General features: G+C 43.8%; 1 protein-coding gene across 1 annotated transcript; it reads left to right on the forward strand.

Moving 5' to 3' along the window:
• The first annotated feature begins 4407 nt into the window (after nt 1–4407).
• LOC311108209 (tribbles homolog 2-like) lies at nt 4408–14159 on the forward strand. Its single transcript, XM_084150830.1, has 3 exons — nt 4408–5719; nt 8127–8419; nt 11699–14159. Exons 1-3 carry the CDS (start codon nt 5450–5452, stop codon nt 12171–12173), a joined length of 1038 nt encoding a protein of 345 aa, XP_084006956.1. The 5' UTR covers nt 4408–5449; the 3' UTR covers nt 12174–14159.
• Nucleotides 14160–14458: the final 299 nt, after the last annotated feature.

Consider the following 14458-nt stretch of genomic DNA (forward strand, 5'->3'; position numbering starts at 1 on the left):
TTGTGTCGACTTTGTTTAAGTGTCATTGTTGTGTTGTAATTCAATGTGACCAGCCTCTGTCACAAACAGGTCACAGAGGAAAGAAATGGAGGGAAATATGAGCATAGTCATATCACTGTAACATCATCCTCACATTTACATTTACGTCATTTAGCAGACACTCTTATCCAGAGCGACTTACAAATTGGTGCATTCACCTTATAGCCAGTGGGATAACCACTTTACAATTTTTGGGGGTGGGGTGGGGTAAGGGGGGGGTTAGAAGGATTACTTTATCCTATCCCAGGTGTTCTTTAAAGAGGTGGGGTTTCAAATGTCTCCGGAAGGTGGTGAGTGACTCTGCTGTCCTGGCGTCGTGAGGGAGCTTGTTCCACCATTGGGGTGCCAGAGCAGCGAACAGTTTTGACTGGGCTGAGTGGGAACTGTGCTTCAGCAGAGGTAGGGGAGCCAGCTGTCTCTCTCTCTCGCTCTCTCTCCCTCCCGCTCTCAGGTGAAAGCAGGCTTGCGAAGGTATGAGGCCTGGGCCAGAATGTGGCACACGTACTTACCCATCCCCAAAATAACCTATTTTACACTCAGTTGAAATTGAGAGCCATTGCAGCTGCTCTACCCAATAGACTGATTCACTTCTGGGAAAAGTCAGCTAAAACAGACAGCAAGGTCTGAATCATTGGTGTTCTAGATATCAAAATAAACCCATGGATGACTTCTGAGGGTTGATTTCATGGAAGGGGAGACGGAGTTGTGCAAGGTGTAAGAGGTGCATGGGGGATGGGGCGGAGTGAGAAAGTAAAACATTTGACACAGTCGAAACGCCAAGTGAGAATGCTTATGACAAGGTGTGAATTGAAAAAAGTGATAGAAGTACACAATATGGCTTGTTATATGTGGGTGAAAAGTTTTGATGTAGTATTGATAAATAAGTCCTGCTGAATATATCCATATTAGAATGCTTTACATTGTTACAAAGAGCAGACTTTACTTTCCTCTTTTGTTTTCTACTGCTCCTCCATTGTTCCTCTAGCAAGAGTGAGGCTGATGACATCACGACTTACCATCAAACCAACTCCTTGAATGCCCTACTCCTTGAAGTTTTCAGTTGTGTCTAAAAAACACTATTTTGCTCAAAACATATTTTTGTTATCCTTTAGTGTGTGTACTTTACTGTATTTACACTTGGGATATCACTTTCCAACAGGAAAAGTTAAAAAATCACTGGAGGATGTCTTAGGGTGGAAAACTGGTCTAATTCTTAGGGGCAACTTCCTCCTATTCCTAGTGTGGTGACTGAGTAGTGAGTAAGGATGCTCCAGGGAATTGATTCAGACAGGAGTCATCCTCACTGACATTTGCAGTCTTCGAGGAAAGATCTCTCATACACACATGCTCCGAGGCGCTGGGTAGGCCTGCCATTTCTCCTCAGTACAAACGTGTTTAGAGAGCTAATGTGTTTCAATGTTGTGGTTTTTCATATCTCTACTCCTCTCTTCTCCTTTCCTCTAGGAATGGATCAAACCATCAGGGAATGGGTCAAAGTGTTTGGGGATTATTTTTCTATTTCATGCACAGCTGCTCTGTTGTCATGGATTAACAGAATCTGTGGTGAAATCCAGCAGGACGTGTGTATGTTGGGCTATAGCTCGGATGTTTGAAGTTAGAGTGGGTGGGCATGTAAATTCCAAGAGCATTTGGTTAGTGATAACATTAACTCCCAGTGATAACTAAAACCAAAATGTACATATTTACATGATCTAAATTCATTATATGGTAATATGGTCTCTTTGATGTCTGTAAAGGACAAACAAAGCCTTTGATTGCAACAGAAGCTCTGTGTAGGAAATGATACAAAGAAAGAACCTGGGTAGGTGGGAGCTGTGGCATGCAGTGGATATTGGAGCAGTGCATACACGCAAACACACACACAGAGACCATATTATATGATAGCGTGTAGGTGCATTGCATTCAGCAGCTGTTAACCACCACCACTGATATAGGGGAGACCTGTCTCTGTGTGAGAAATTCATTACCATGTAGTGTGGGTTTAGTCAGGCATGGCTGTGAGATCAGAATATTGTGTGGAATCCTACTGCAGTTCTATAGCTGCCACCATGTATGGGAAGAATGGGGCAAAATGAACACTTCAGTCTGTGTCTCCCTCCCATGCAGCTGCAGGCATTTCCTTTAAACGCCCCACATTCCGACATGTAATTGCTCAATCTTGCTCTCACACCTCCTTCCTTGCTCTTTCTATCAGTATGGGGCTCAGGTCACACATAGGCCTACCGATGTCACGCACAGGTCTCACCACCATATATGCTATTATAGACAGATCATCAGTAATGCTTTATTACATGTTATAAGCATCAAATTACAACATTCATTATTTCTGAATGTAATGCATTATCAGACAGTCAGCCTACAGTATATCTCAAATCATCTAATAGGTTGCCACTGTGGTATTCTGTAACCTGCCGCACTGGTTAAACAATAATGTTTCCATATATACTACATGACCAAAAGTATGTGGACACCTGCTCGTCAAACAGGAATAAGGAATACCTGGGAAACAGGAAAGGGCCTTCCCAAAACTGTTGCCACGAAGTTGGAAGCACAGAATCGTCTAGAATGTATGCTGTAGCATTAAGATTTCCCTTCACTGGAACTAAGGGGCCTAGCCCGAACCATGAAAAACAGCCCCAGACCATTATTCCTCCTCCACCAAACTTTACAGTTGGCACTATGCATTGGGGCAGGTAGCGTTCTCCTGGCATCCGTCAAACCCAGATTCATCTGTCGGACTGCCAGATGGTGAAGCGTGATTCATCACTCCAGCCGACGCTTGGCATTGTGCATAGTGATCTTAGGCTTGTGTGTGGCTGGTAGGTGTTGATGAAACAAGTTTACTGGAGAACGGAGACCAAGTAGAGACTTTCGGACAAGGTGGATGATTGTATAATATAAGGCAGTTTATTCAGAGGTAAAGATATCTGTAAATAGCGTGCACGGACCCGTTCGTCAATCTCGTAGGGAGATATCTGAGAGCGCGCCCAAAACATTGTGTGCTGACATTTTATACAATAAAATAAAGTAGGTTGATTCTAGTAGTTCTGATGTTCCGATTGGTCCTGATGAGTTGGTCGAGGTCATCTCCATTGCATTGGCTCTGAGTCGGGTTCTCTGTCTTCAGATGTTCCTAAGAGAAGGGGTTTTTTGTGTGTGTGTGCTTAACAATGATGATGTGTGTGTATGTGTGTGTATGTGTGTGTATATGTGTGTGTGTGTGTATGTGTGTGTGTGTATGTGTGTGTATGTGTGTGTGTGTATGTGTGTGTATGTTTAACGATGATGATGTGTGTGTGTGTGTGTGTGTGTGTATGTGTGTGTGTGTGGGGGGGGTGTGTGTGTGTATGTCCTCAGAGCAATAACTCGTGAGTTTGGGAGAGCTGAGAGACCTATGGCGTGGGTGTTGTCCATAGCCACCTGCTGATAAGGCCGACAAGATAGAAGTCTTTGTGCATTGTATTAAATCCCAAGGCCCAACACAAGATGGGTTATGCACAAGATTTTAGTCAGACCAAGCTATAACATAATATATTTACTACGACATAGGCCATGGAAACCCATTTCATGAAGCTCCCGACGAACAGTTATTGGGTTGACGTTGCTTCCAGCGGCAGTTTGGAACTTGGTAGTGAGTGTTGTCACCGAGGACAGACGATTTTTATGCGCTACGCGCTTCAGCACTCGGCGGTCCCGTTCTTGTGTGGTCTACCACTTCGTGGCTGAGCCATTGTTGCTCCTAGCCGTTTCCACTTCACAATAACATCACTTACAGTTGACCGGGGCAGCTCTAGCAGGGCAGAAATTTGACAAACTGACTTGTTGGAAAGGTGGCATCCTATGACAGTGCAACGTTGAAAGTCACTGAGCTCTTCAGTAAGGGCATTTTACTGCCAATGTTTGTCTATGGAGATTGCATGGCGGTGTGCTCGATTTTATACACCTATCAGCAACGGGTGTGGCTGAAATAGCCAAATCCACTCATTTGAATTGGTGTCCACATACTTTTGTATATATTGTGTATTTCTATGGATGGCATTTCTAGGCTGGTGGTAGGCTACAGTAGCCTGCCTTACCACACCCCCATTCCCCCCATTCCCCTCTAATACCAGCCGTGGGTAGGCTACATTTAGATTCGTAGGGTGTACATGCAGCTCACATGACTGCTGCATATTACTGTAGACGTTAATTGTGTCAAAGATCGGCAGGAAAACCAATGGGTTTCCTCTCTGTATGTGTGTGTATGTGACGTAAGGGAGGCGGGTCGGAGGCAAGTCTGTGTGTCTGTGTGTGAGCGAAAGAGTGTGTGTGGAAGCCTATCCGCCAGGCAGTCGGCTCCTGCACTGAGGCACGGTGTGTTGCGCGGCTGATCTCGCATTGAATGGACTAGATTTTTCCCAGCCACGTAAGTACACACCACCGCCGGAAAGAATGTCTTGCTGAATCAAGGGAAAGGCCTGGGAAAGTCGGCCATCCCTTAATTCCAGCAGCTGAAACAGTCGACGACAGTTACTTCGGTTTTTAAAATTAGTCGCAAAGGACATCCACTTCCGAACACAACAAAGGGCTACGAATTCTGGATGGTTTTCTCTCCATATTTGGTCGATGGCAAATCCCGAAGCTCGCTGCATTTGTGGAGCGAACAAGGCCCATCTGACACTGACCTGGTAGCTATGAAGCAATAGCATTGCTTTTGCTATCAATAATTAATGTTGATTTAAATATAGCCTACCGTAGCTTGCAACGTCGGTGCGATTTTAACCGCGGTTACTTTGTATGGTCTCAGTCTGCAAGCTATTAGACGGATACATTGTTTCTATTTTCTAAAACGTGTAATGTAATTAAATTAATCTGCGGGCTAGCTTTATGCTAAATCTTTAATCTAGCAGTCCAGTCGTCATTACAAAGATGACATTCGGTAGGTTTTGAGTGTTTCTTTTATAGCAAATCGGCATTGCTGTCTCTAGCACTCTGGAAAAGCGTTTATGCTCAAATGCAGCACTATCTCTTCTGCAAAGGGCTGCCGTGCGTTATGGTGCAGTGAACAATGATATTGTTTTAGTCCTACAGCTGGGTAGATAAAGACCACATATTGCAAACATTATCTTAGAATTGCATCTTTCTTTGCATGTATTGCATATGAGCCCTCCAGCTGTACAGATAAAGGTTGACATAGCCTAGCCTACGTATTACAGTGTAATAGGTGCACTTGCAAGGATAGCGCAAAACATCATCTAGATTTATATTTTTTAAACGGCAGCTACAAAGTATTGGGCCACAAAAACCAATCTATCGACTAACGTTTACAACCCAAAGAAGTGCTGCTACACATCCCTGCCTTCGAAGAGAAGAAGACCCCGATAGTTTGGAAGTATTTCAGGGAATCCTGATGAACATACAGAGATCAAATCCCATCAACATCTCGCGTTATGGGAGATCACGGCACAAAGCGACCGATTTTGAGGAGTTATCTTGCCTGAGGACTACAGAATCCAGCCAGAGTTTCAGCCCCAACCTAGGATCCCCTAGCCCCCCTGAAACACCAGATTCCTCCCACTGTATCTCCTGCATCGGGAACTACCTGCTCCTCGAGCCCTTGGAGGGGGACCACGTTTTCAGGGCCGCCCACCTGCACACCGGGGAAGAGCTCGTATGTAAGGTGGGTCCTCGAGCTATAAGAGTTTTATGGGCCCTTGGGTTGATTGACGGTTGCATTAGCAATAGAGAGAATGTAGCAGATATGGGCCTACATTGTAGCGAACGTCATGCAAATTCCAATCATCTCGAGGAGATCACACTAGCCTAACCATAAAGCACCATATTTGGTCAATCCACCAGGGTCAAGTTGCAAGTTGACTGTAGAATATAATTATAGCACTATAATAAACCTGAATTTGCTCACAATAAAGCCATCTATTTTAGATAGACATTAGTTACATATACAGTAGTTACATGTTTATAGCTGTAGGGCAGGCCTATCTGGTTGCCTTTTAAAATGCAAATTACCCACGGACTGTCCAATAGGGCATGCACAACTAAACAATGCACTGTATAGATAAATACCCGGTGTTGGCGCGAAATTTGTCTCCTGATATTTTATGCATGAATTGGAAATAGAGACGACCGAACGAGTAATGGAAAAGTGAATGAAGTGCATAGCAGGCAGACAAGCAGGCTGCTCAGCTCGCGCGTGTCTCGAGAGCTATGTGGGTCTGGTTGCATGATGTAACGTCGACAAAGGAGTGAATAACCGCTCTCCCAAACTAATAGCCCGTGTAGCACTACCCAGTCCTTTGTTCCTCATTGTTTAAAAATGAATATGAGGTTTTCCTCATTCTCCTGCTCATGCAGCCTGGTCTCATATACTAGACGTAATATAGTAAACGTAAATCCGGGACACTGAATATAGGATGATATGTTAAGTTTGGTATGATTACATAAGACAGATGGTTACTTAAGGCAAAACTAAAGTAGGGTGGTTGGTCGGGCGTATAACGCGAACGTCTAGCAACCCAAAGGTTGCGAGTTTGTATCTCATCAGTGACAACTTTAGCATTTTAGCTAATTAGCAACTTTGCAACTACTTACTACTTTTTAGATACTTTGCAACTAATTAGTATGTAGCTAACTCTAACATTAACCCTGTTAGCTAACCCTAATGTTAGCCACCTAGCTAGAATTTGTAACATATCATAAGTTTAGCAAATTCATAACATATAGTACGAATTGTAATTCATAACATATCATACGAAACGGGTGATGGAGATCCACAAATGAATGCATACCATACGAAACGTAGCATACAGTATCATACTAAATTGAGTTGAACTATTTACGTACAGAATAATACAAAACGCTCTGAGACCAGGTTGGTGCATAGCACATGTGCTCAGGTTTTCATTACTACCAAAATGACCCACCATATCCCACAAGGTAAATGGATGTATAAAATAATCATGTTTCAGTTTTTCTAGTGCAATATGAATATAATACATTTCATTGTAGTTAAATCTCCAACTTTGCATGTTGTTGTTTTTCTCATAGCACACACATCACCAGAGGGCCTAAAAGATCCGATATGTGGTTGACTTATTGGATAGGACTTCAATTTGTTCATAGGGCAACCTTTTGGCCTTTGTGTCCACCACTGGACAGTACAGTATTGACTTAACTCTATATTATGATTATTGGCGCATTGGATACATGTACCCTTGGGTACATTCAAATGATTAACCCTAAACAGGGTCATAAAATTGGCCTGATTAATAGAACAAATGTTAGGCTAAAAGCACACAGGCCCCATAGGAGCACAGTCCTAGAATAGGCTAAGGCCCTAAACTGTGTTCCAGTGGTAAGAGAACGGCCTTTGGCACTGTAACTGCCACTGCCAGCGAGCTATATTTATACATCTGACCTCCATTTCTACTGAATGTTGCCAAGCAACATCAAAGATCAATTTGTAATGTCAGAATTGACAGTTTACTGCCTAGGTGTATTAGTAGACCCCAGCTACAACTGTAGACCTTGAGAAGTACACACTCACTGCGGGGTGAGCCAGAGCCTACTGTTTTTATCGACTTGTAGTCGAGAGGCTCGTTCACCTGGGCTTCACTTGCTGAAAGTCAAGGTGGAGAACTGAGGGAGAGGGGTTACTATGGAAAACCGGGGCAGCCTGTAGCATATGCAGGAGGGTGACAGCGACAATGTTACAGAATGTTCACATTCAGATAGAAATGTATGCATGCAGAATATGGAATGGTCACCCTGCAGGTCTATTACCTTTCTATCTACAGCAGCATTCTAAATGTTGCACCCCATGGAATAAACCTTGGTCTGAAGGTTCTGGAGCACTGGGGGTGGAGGCATATTCAGTAAGGTGAAACATTCAGAACTTGGAGAAATATAGAGCTTGCCCGGTTCTCTATTCTACACGATGATAGGCAATCACATCTGCTCTAGTCTACACAATGTGCTGAACAATGACTATCAACTCCATTGGATACTAAACTCCTTCCCCCTCCTTTCTCCCCACCCACCCCCTCTCCCTGCTCCCTCCCCCTCTCCAGGTGTTTGAGATAGGCCGTTACCAGGAGTCCCTGGCGGCCTACTTCGCCCTGGGCAGACATGAGCACATCAACCAAGTGGTGGAGATCCTGCTCGGGGAGCAGCGGGCCTATGTCTTCTTCGAGAGGAGCCACGGAGACATGCACTCCTTCGTCCGCACCTGCAAGAAGCTGCGCGAGGACGAGGCCGCCAGGCTCTTCCGTCAGATAGCCTCGGCCGTGGCGCATTGCCATGATAACGGCGTGGTCCTCCGGGACCTCAAGCTGAGGAAGTTTGTCTTTAGGAACGAGGACAGGTGAGAAAGGGGACGGGGTGAGGATGTGAGGGGGAGGGGGGATGAACGAGTCTCTCACCTTATGCTCATTGTAAATTGATATGAATGTAAATAACCCTGCTCTTTACATGAAGTTCCACCTTTTATTAACACTGTAATTACTACAGTAACAATGTTGTCGTAACATAATAATGAAGTTGAGCAGTTTCTATTTAGATCAGAGGTCGCCATATTGGAGATATGCAATATAACTAGGAGTACACACACATGTATGTGGCTTGGGGACAAGCAGGGTGACTCCTGGATACAGTCTAGACCCCAGACCAGCTAGCTGAACTGCTGTTAAACTGGTGGACAGTGTAGCAGAGATGCCAGGAGTTGCTTTGTCTGACAGATGTTCAATTACGTTGGGATTTACCATGTAAGGCTGTGGCACAGAGTAATGAATCGGTTCTACACCGACATCAGCTAGTGCAGGCTGTAGTATATACTGACCCCTGGTGGTGGGCTGTCCATATTTATCATTATAGTGATCCAGGAGAACAGTGATAAAAAACATATTCTAATGCTGCTTTTTTAACTGACTGTCAAAGCAAGCATGTGCTGTTCCTGGCACTGACTGGATGCCCTCTATCTGAATGCCCCTGCCCAGACACACACTGAGCTCAAGTCAGCTTTGTGTTTTCTCCTCCAATGGTTAAGGTTACATTGGGCGAAGGGTAAGCTGATCCTAGATCTGTTCAGGACCTCATTCTGCTCCAACCTGGCAGTGGAGTAGATGCCCTTTATCTATGTGAATGTATGGCTGCGTCACCCTCTGGCTCTGCTCATTGAAAAGGGAAGCTGAGCCGACTGCCACGCTCATTTAATAGCACTCTTAACGACCTTGGCTGCCATGACAGGGCCAACCAGGTTGGGATGTGACAGCTGAATGATTGATGGGGGCAGAGCTTGGTTCAAGGGGGGTGAAGAGAGACACTGTGGGGTGGGGACTGGGGGTGCATCTAATTCTAAGTGTCTTCCTTCCTCTGCTCCTATCCTTGTATCCTCTCCTACATCTGGACTGATCGGAAAAAACAAGCTAGCACGAGATGAAAACATTTTTTTTTTTTAATCGCAGCAGTACAGTAGCAGGCTACTGGGAATCTGCTTTCGCCTATCCAGCTCTTTCAAATCAGTGCAGATGAAGGAAAGGAGATGAGGAGACTGGAGAGGAAGCCACTTCAGACTATTCAGAGTCACCCTGGCCAAAAGCCAAGTCCCAGAGCTTTAGTGGCAGGCCAGAGAAGGGAGATAGGGAGAGAGAGAGATAGGTGACCCAGTAAGTTGATATGGCCACAGCAGTTACAGTATTTGCAGTGTGTGGGAAACCTGCTTATGTCATCATGGTTGAATTGACATCTCACTGTCCCCCAGGAAAGGTTATAGGTCTAGAACCCAACCTACAAGCATTGTCCTTAATGTACCAGACAGTGACCTTTTAACCCAGCAACGTGTTTTAATGTATTTTTAACGTCTTTATGGGGTCATACTTAACATGAGATGCTATGTCAGCAGTAGTAAGAAATATGTCAACCTCTCTATTCTATTGGCTACATAGAGTGTTTGCTGGTATGTATGTTGTAGGTAGCTCTGTTAGTGACATTTCTAAATGGGCTGCTTATAAAGGTTTTTATCGGACCTATTGAGGTAATGCATTGATTGCATACTCTCAACTACCTGAAATCAAGCTCCTAGAACACAATAAATCTGAACAAGTGAAGCGGACGGTACAAAATCCCACAATTAACATAAAGTCAAGCCTAAGCACAAATCAGTGGAGGTGTGTGTTTGCGCACTTGTGCACATGAGTGGGTGCGCGTGTCACAGACAATAGGAAGACATTTTCTGAATATGCATTAGCCACTGCTGGCTGCAGCTCTGCTCTTCTCCTCCTTAATTAACCTTTTACTGCAGTGGGCTAAATCAGTGTCACACAGAGTGTTTCTTGGTCGTCTTAAACAAATCTACTTTGAAACAAAAGTATACATCTCACACACATCTCAGTGCTTGAGGCGTCACTACAGACCCCCTGGTTCGATTCCAGGCTGTATCACAACCGGCCGTGATTGGGAGTCCCATAGGGCGGCGCACAATTGGCCCAGCGTCGTCCGGGTTTGGCCGGTGTAGGCCGTCATTGTAAATAAGAATTTGTTCTTAACTGACTTTCCTAGTTAAATAAAGGTTAAATAAAATAAAAATAAAATATGGGCTTTAAAAAAAGGAGACACCTGTACCATGTCAGATATAGAGTTGAAATGTATTCAATTTTGAGTTTGCATCCCAATATTACACTTTATATACATCACAGAAGACAAAATAAAGAAATACCTGTTTGACATAGAAACACTGGATTTTCTGCGTTAAAAAAATATATGTTTATTATGAAATTATGAAAAATATTAATAATAGGTCATTTAACTGCAGGAAAGGGCTACAATGGATGAAGTGTTCAGTTCTCCCAGAATATGTGTGTGTCACTAAGAGCCCCTCCCACATAAACAGATGGAGACACTTTAGGTGGAGCCTCACAAGTGTCCCTTTCTCATCTGTGTATAGGGTCTGTATACCGTGAGCCACTCCAGAGCCCTCATCAGTCATGGTGCCTCTGAACAACCCATCATTATGATCAGCAGCTCTCAGAGAAACATGGCTGTGAAAGTCTGCTTTGAAAAGAGACAAGGCTTAATGGGTCTCTTTTAAAAAAAATACACTGATGATGATAACCCTTTTGAGGCTTGATTTCCGTTTTGAAACTCTTCTTACCGCATGCTGACTCAAGGCCCCTGAACTGAAGTCGTCCATAATGGTGGTTCTTTGTTGGGCTGGAGTGGTCTATTGAATCAGCTAGGCTATAAATAGGCTGATGCATGCTGGGTGGGTGCGCTGCTCTTATCTCTGTGAATGGAAATGTCAGATGTAAGCCCCTGGCATTATGTGCTCTACGTAATTTAATGTCCAAAGCTATTGATCGAAAACATGCGGATGATGTCCATCACAGTGAATTACATTGTGCTCCCACTAGAAGAGGGCAACTGCCTACAGTGATCAAGAACTGTGCGGCAGAAGCGTTTCTATACTCACAATGTACTTTTGATTTTATGGCCCAATTACATTTAAATTAGAAAATGCGTCATTGTCCATCGGTTATATAAAGGTCAGATATGATTCTTATCAGAATGGATTTTGTATTCATCCTCCTGTGGAAAGAGGACTCTGGGTATTAATATTTGTTTGTTGTCTGTTCTTGTCTCCCTCCAGGAGCCTTGTGAAGCTGGAGAGCCTAGAAGACACTTACATCCTGGAGGGCCATGACGACTCTCTGTCAGACAAACATGGCTGCCCTGCCTACGTCAGCCCCGAGATCCTCAACGCCAGCGGCAGCTACTCGGGCAAGGCGGCCGACGTCTGGTCCCTGGGCGTCATGCTCTACACCATCCTGGTGGGCCGCTACCCCTTCCACGATGTAGAACCCGGCTCCCTGTTCAGTAAGATCCGCCGGGGCCACTTCAGCATCCCAGAGACCCTGACGCCCAAGGCCAAGTGTCTGATCCGGAGTATCCTCCGCCGGGAGCCCGCAGAGCGCCTTACGTCCCGGGAGATCCTGGAGCACCCCTGGTTCTTATCCTCCGGGGCAGCAGGTGGTGCTGTGGTCCAGGGGAGAGGGGAGAGGGAGCAGGAGCAGACTGTGCCCGAGGTGAACATGGAGGAGGAGCTGGATCAGTTCTTCAGCTGAGCAGACATGAAGCACAAAGGGAGGACTACGCCACAACGCGGAACAAATGTGACACGCTCGGAAAGAGCCTAACGGTAGATTAGTTGTTTAGCAGGTGAAACATTGTCACTCACAGAAAAGGTGTTTCCATCTTTTTTTCCTTTCCATTCCATGGAAAACCAACCTCGAGGCGGAGCCAAGTGGTGAATGGCGTACAAACATCACAGGGGCAGGACTTCTGTTAAGAGGAGTTTGCTGCCACTAGACATGCAAGTCGCAAACAATGTAGCAAACATAATTATTTTTTTGGGGGGGGTGCATTTAAAAGTAGATACATACGACATGTTGTGACGCTACAGAAAGCACGAAGGGACACAAGACCACAGCCAAGGAGAACAAGACACATGTCAGTCAGTCAAACTGCTACTACACTCCTCTATGAGTTTTCACATGACCAGGTATAAATTGCCTGCTAACCACAGATCTAGGATCAGATAACCCAACCCTCAATCCTAAACTGAACCATTATTAGGAGGATTAAAACAATATCTGACCCTGGACCAGTGATTAGGGACAACTTCTACCTAATCTGTTCTAACAATCATCAGGACAGATGACCTCATTTTTATTTTCTCACTCAGTGTTTGTCTCTCATTACCTAACATGACCTTTGACCCTAGGTTATAAAGCTCTTACTGACATAGAAGACGGATACTCACTCAATTATTGCACGTACCCGTCTTCAGAAACCTGTGTGCTTCATCATCTTTTTCTGTATAGCCTTATTCCTCCCCCACTTATTGTGTGCATTTCTTTTAAAAAACAATGTTCCACCACCATTCATTTATAAGGCTAGGTTTTAAGTCTGATATTACATTTACATTTTAGTCATTTAGCAGACGCTCTTATCCAGAGCGACTTACAGTTAGTGAGTGCATACATTTTCATACTGGCCCCCCGTGGGAATCGAACCCACAACCCTGGCGTTGCAAACGCCACGCTCTACCAACTGAGCTACACGGGGCCTTGATATCACCTTGTTGTATTAAGCTATTCCATTAAATTGTTACTGCTGCTTTGATATCTTCTCCTTAACCTTAATTTGTAACCTCTCTCTCTCTCTCGTTAAGCTTTCACCACGTGGCATAATGCGCTTGATTTGTTTAGGTTCAGTGAACAATCGTTATCACCTCTCTAGACTCACTTTCTCTATTTAAGTTTAGCTTTTCATTTGTAGGAACGGAAAACGTTACGTTTTATTTAAATTGTAACAACAACTATATAAATATAAATATATATATATTTAAAAAAAAACATTGCAGGGTTTTTCTTTTTCAGAGATTCCTTTTTCATGTATGTATTGTAGGCAATATTTTGGACACAGGACAGTTGCGATGGGAAAAAGGCTGTCCAAAGTTTTTAGAAAAAACGATTAAACTTTTATGCCAGTATTTCTGTGCCCGCACCACCCATGCCAACTTCAGTCACCCTTAATATATTTTATTTTGAACTTGACACCAATTATTAAAAGATACTATTACAGTAACATGTTCTGTAGTAGCCCATGTTGATTTTCTTCTGCCTGTGTAGGTCCTGTGAAACTGTCCTGTTCTGAATGGGTACCAGTGGACATGTTTTGTCGTATCTCAATGTTACTTGAATTTGTGTTTTTATTAACTAGTCCTCGGCATGTGCCCTATGAATGCTATCACCTGCCTAGCAGGGTGAAACAAAACAAGCTTGTTTTTTTATTAAAGTAAAAACATTTTATCAGAAATGTTCTATTTTGAGTTGCTTTTAAAACTGACTATTGCTTTTATTTTGTTTAATAGAATGAGCTGCCCATATTTGCGTTAGTGCTGGTTTGGTGCTAATGTTCAAGGAGTCTTTTTGTTTTGGAGGGGAGTGATGCATGGTGGGAATTCTGCCTCAGATGTTCTGATTGTAAAATGTAACAGATTTAGGTGTTTTGTCCAAATTTATTCAGTAAATAAATTGTGAACTGCACATTGGGTTTGATTCTTCTCTTAGCACATCATAGATATTGTATCTTCATAACATTAGGCCTCTGTATGTTATTACTCAAGCCCTCTGATGGTTATTACAAAGTGCTTTATATCAGGGATTGCGTCATGTCTAAACATTAGCTCAGGCCGCAGTGATGTAATCGCTGCATTTTCCTGGAGTACATTACAGTATGACCACTTTAGACATCTTTGAGTGAGGAGCACCTAAACACATTAAAGTATGTCTCAATGCTTAAGTGCTGAGCTCACAGTGTTAAATAAACTGATATAATAGTACCC

Source organism: Coregonus lavaretus, assembly GCF_964263955.1.
Source record: "Coregonus lavaretus genome assembly, chromosome: 33".
NCBI lineage: Eukaryota > Metazoa > Chordata > Actinopteri > Salmoniformes > Salmonidae > Coregonus > Coregonus lavaretus.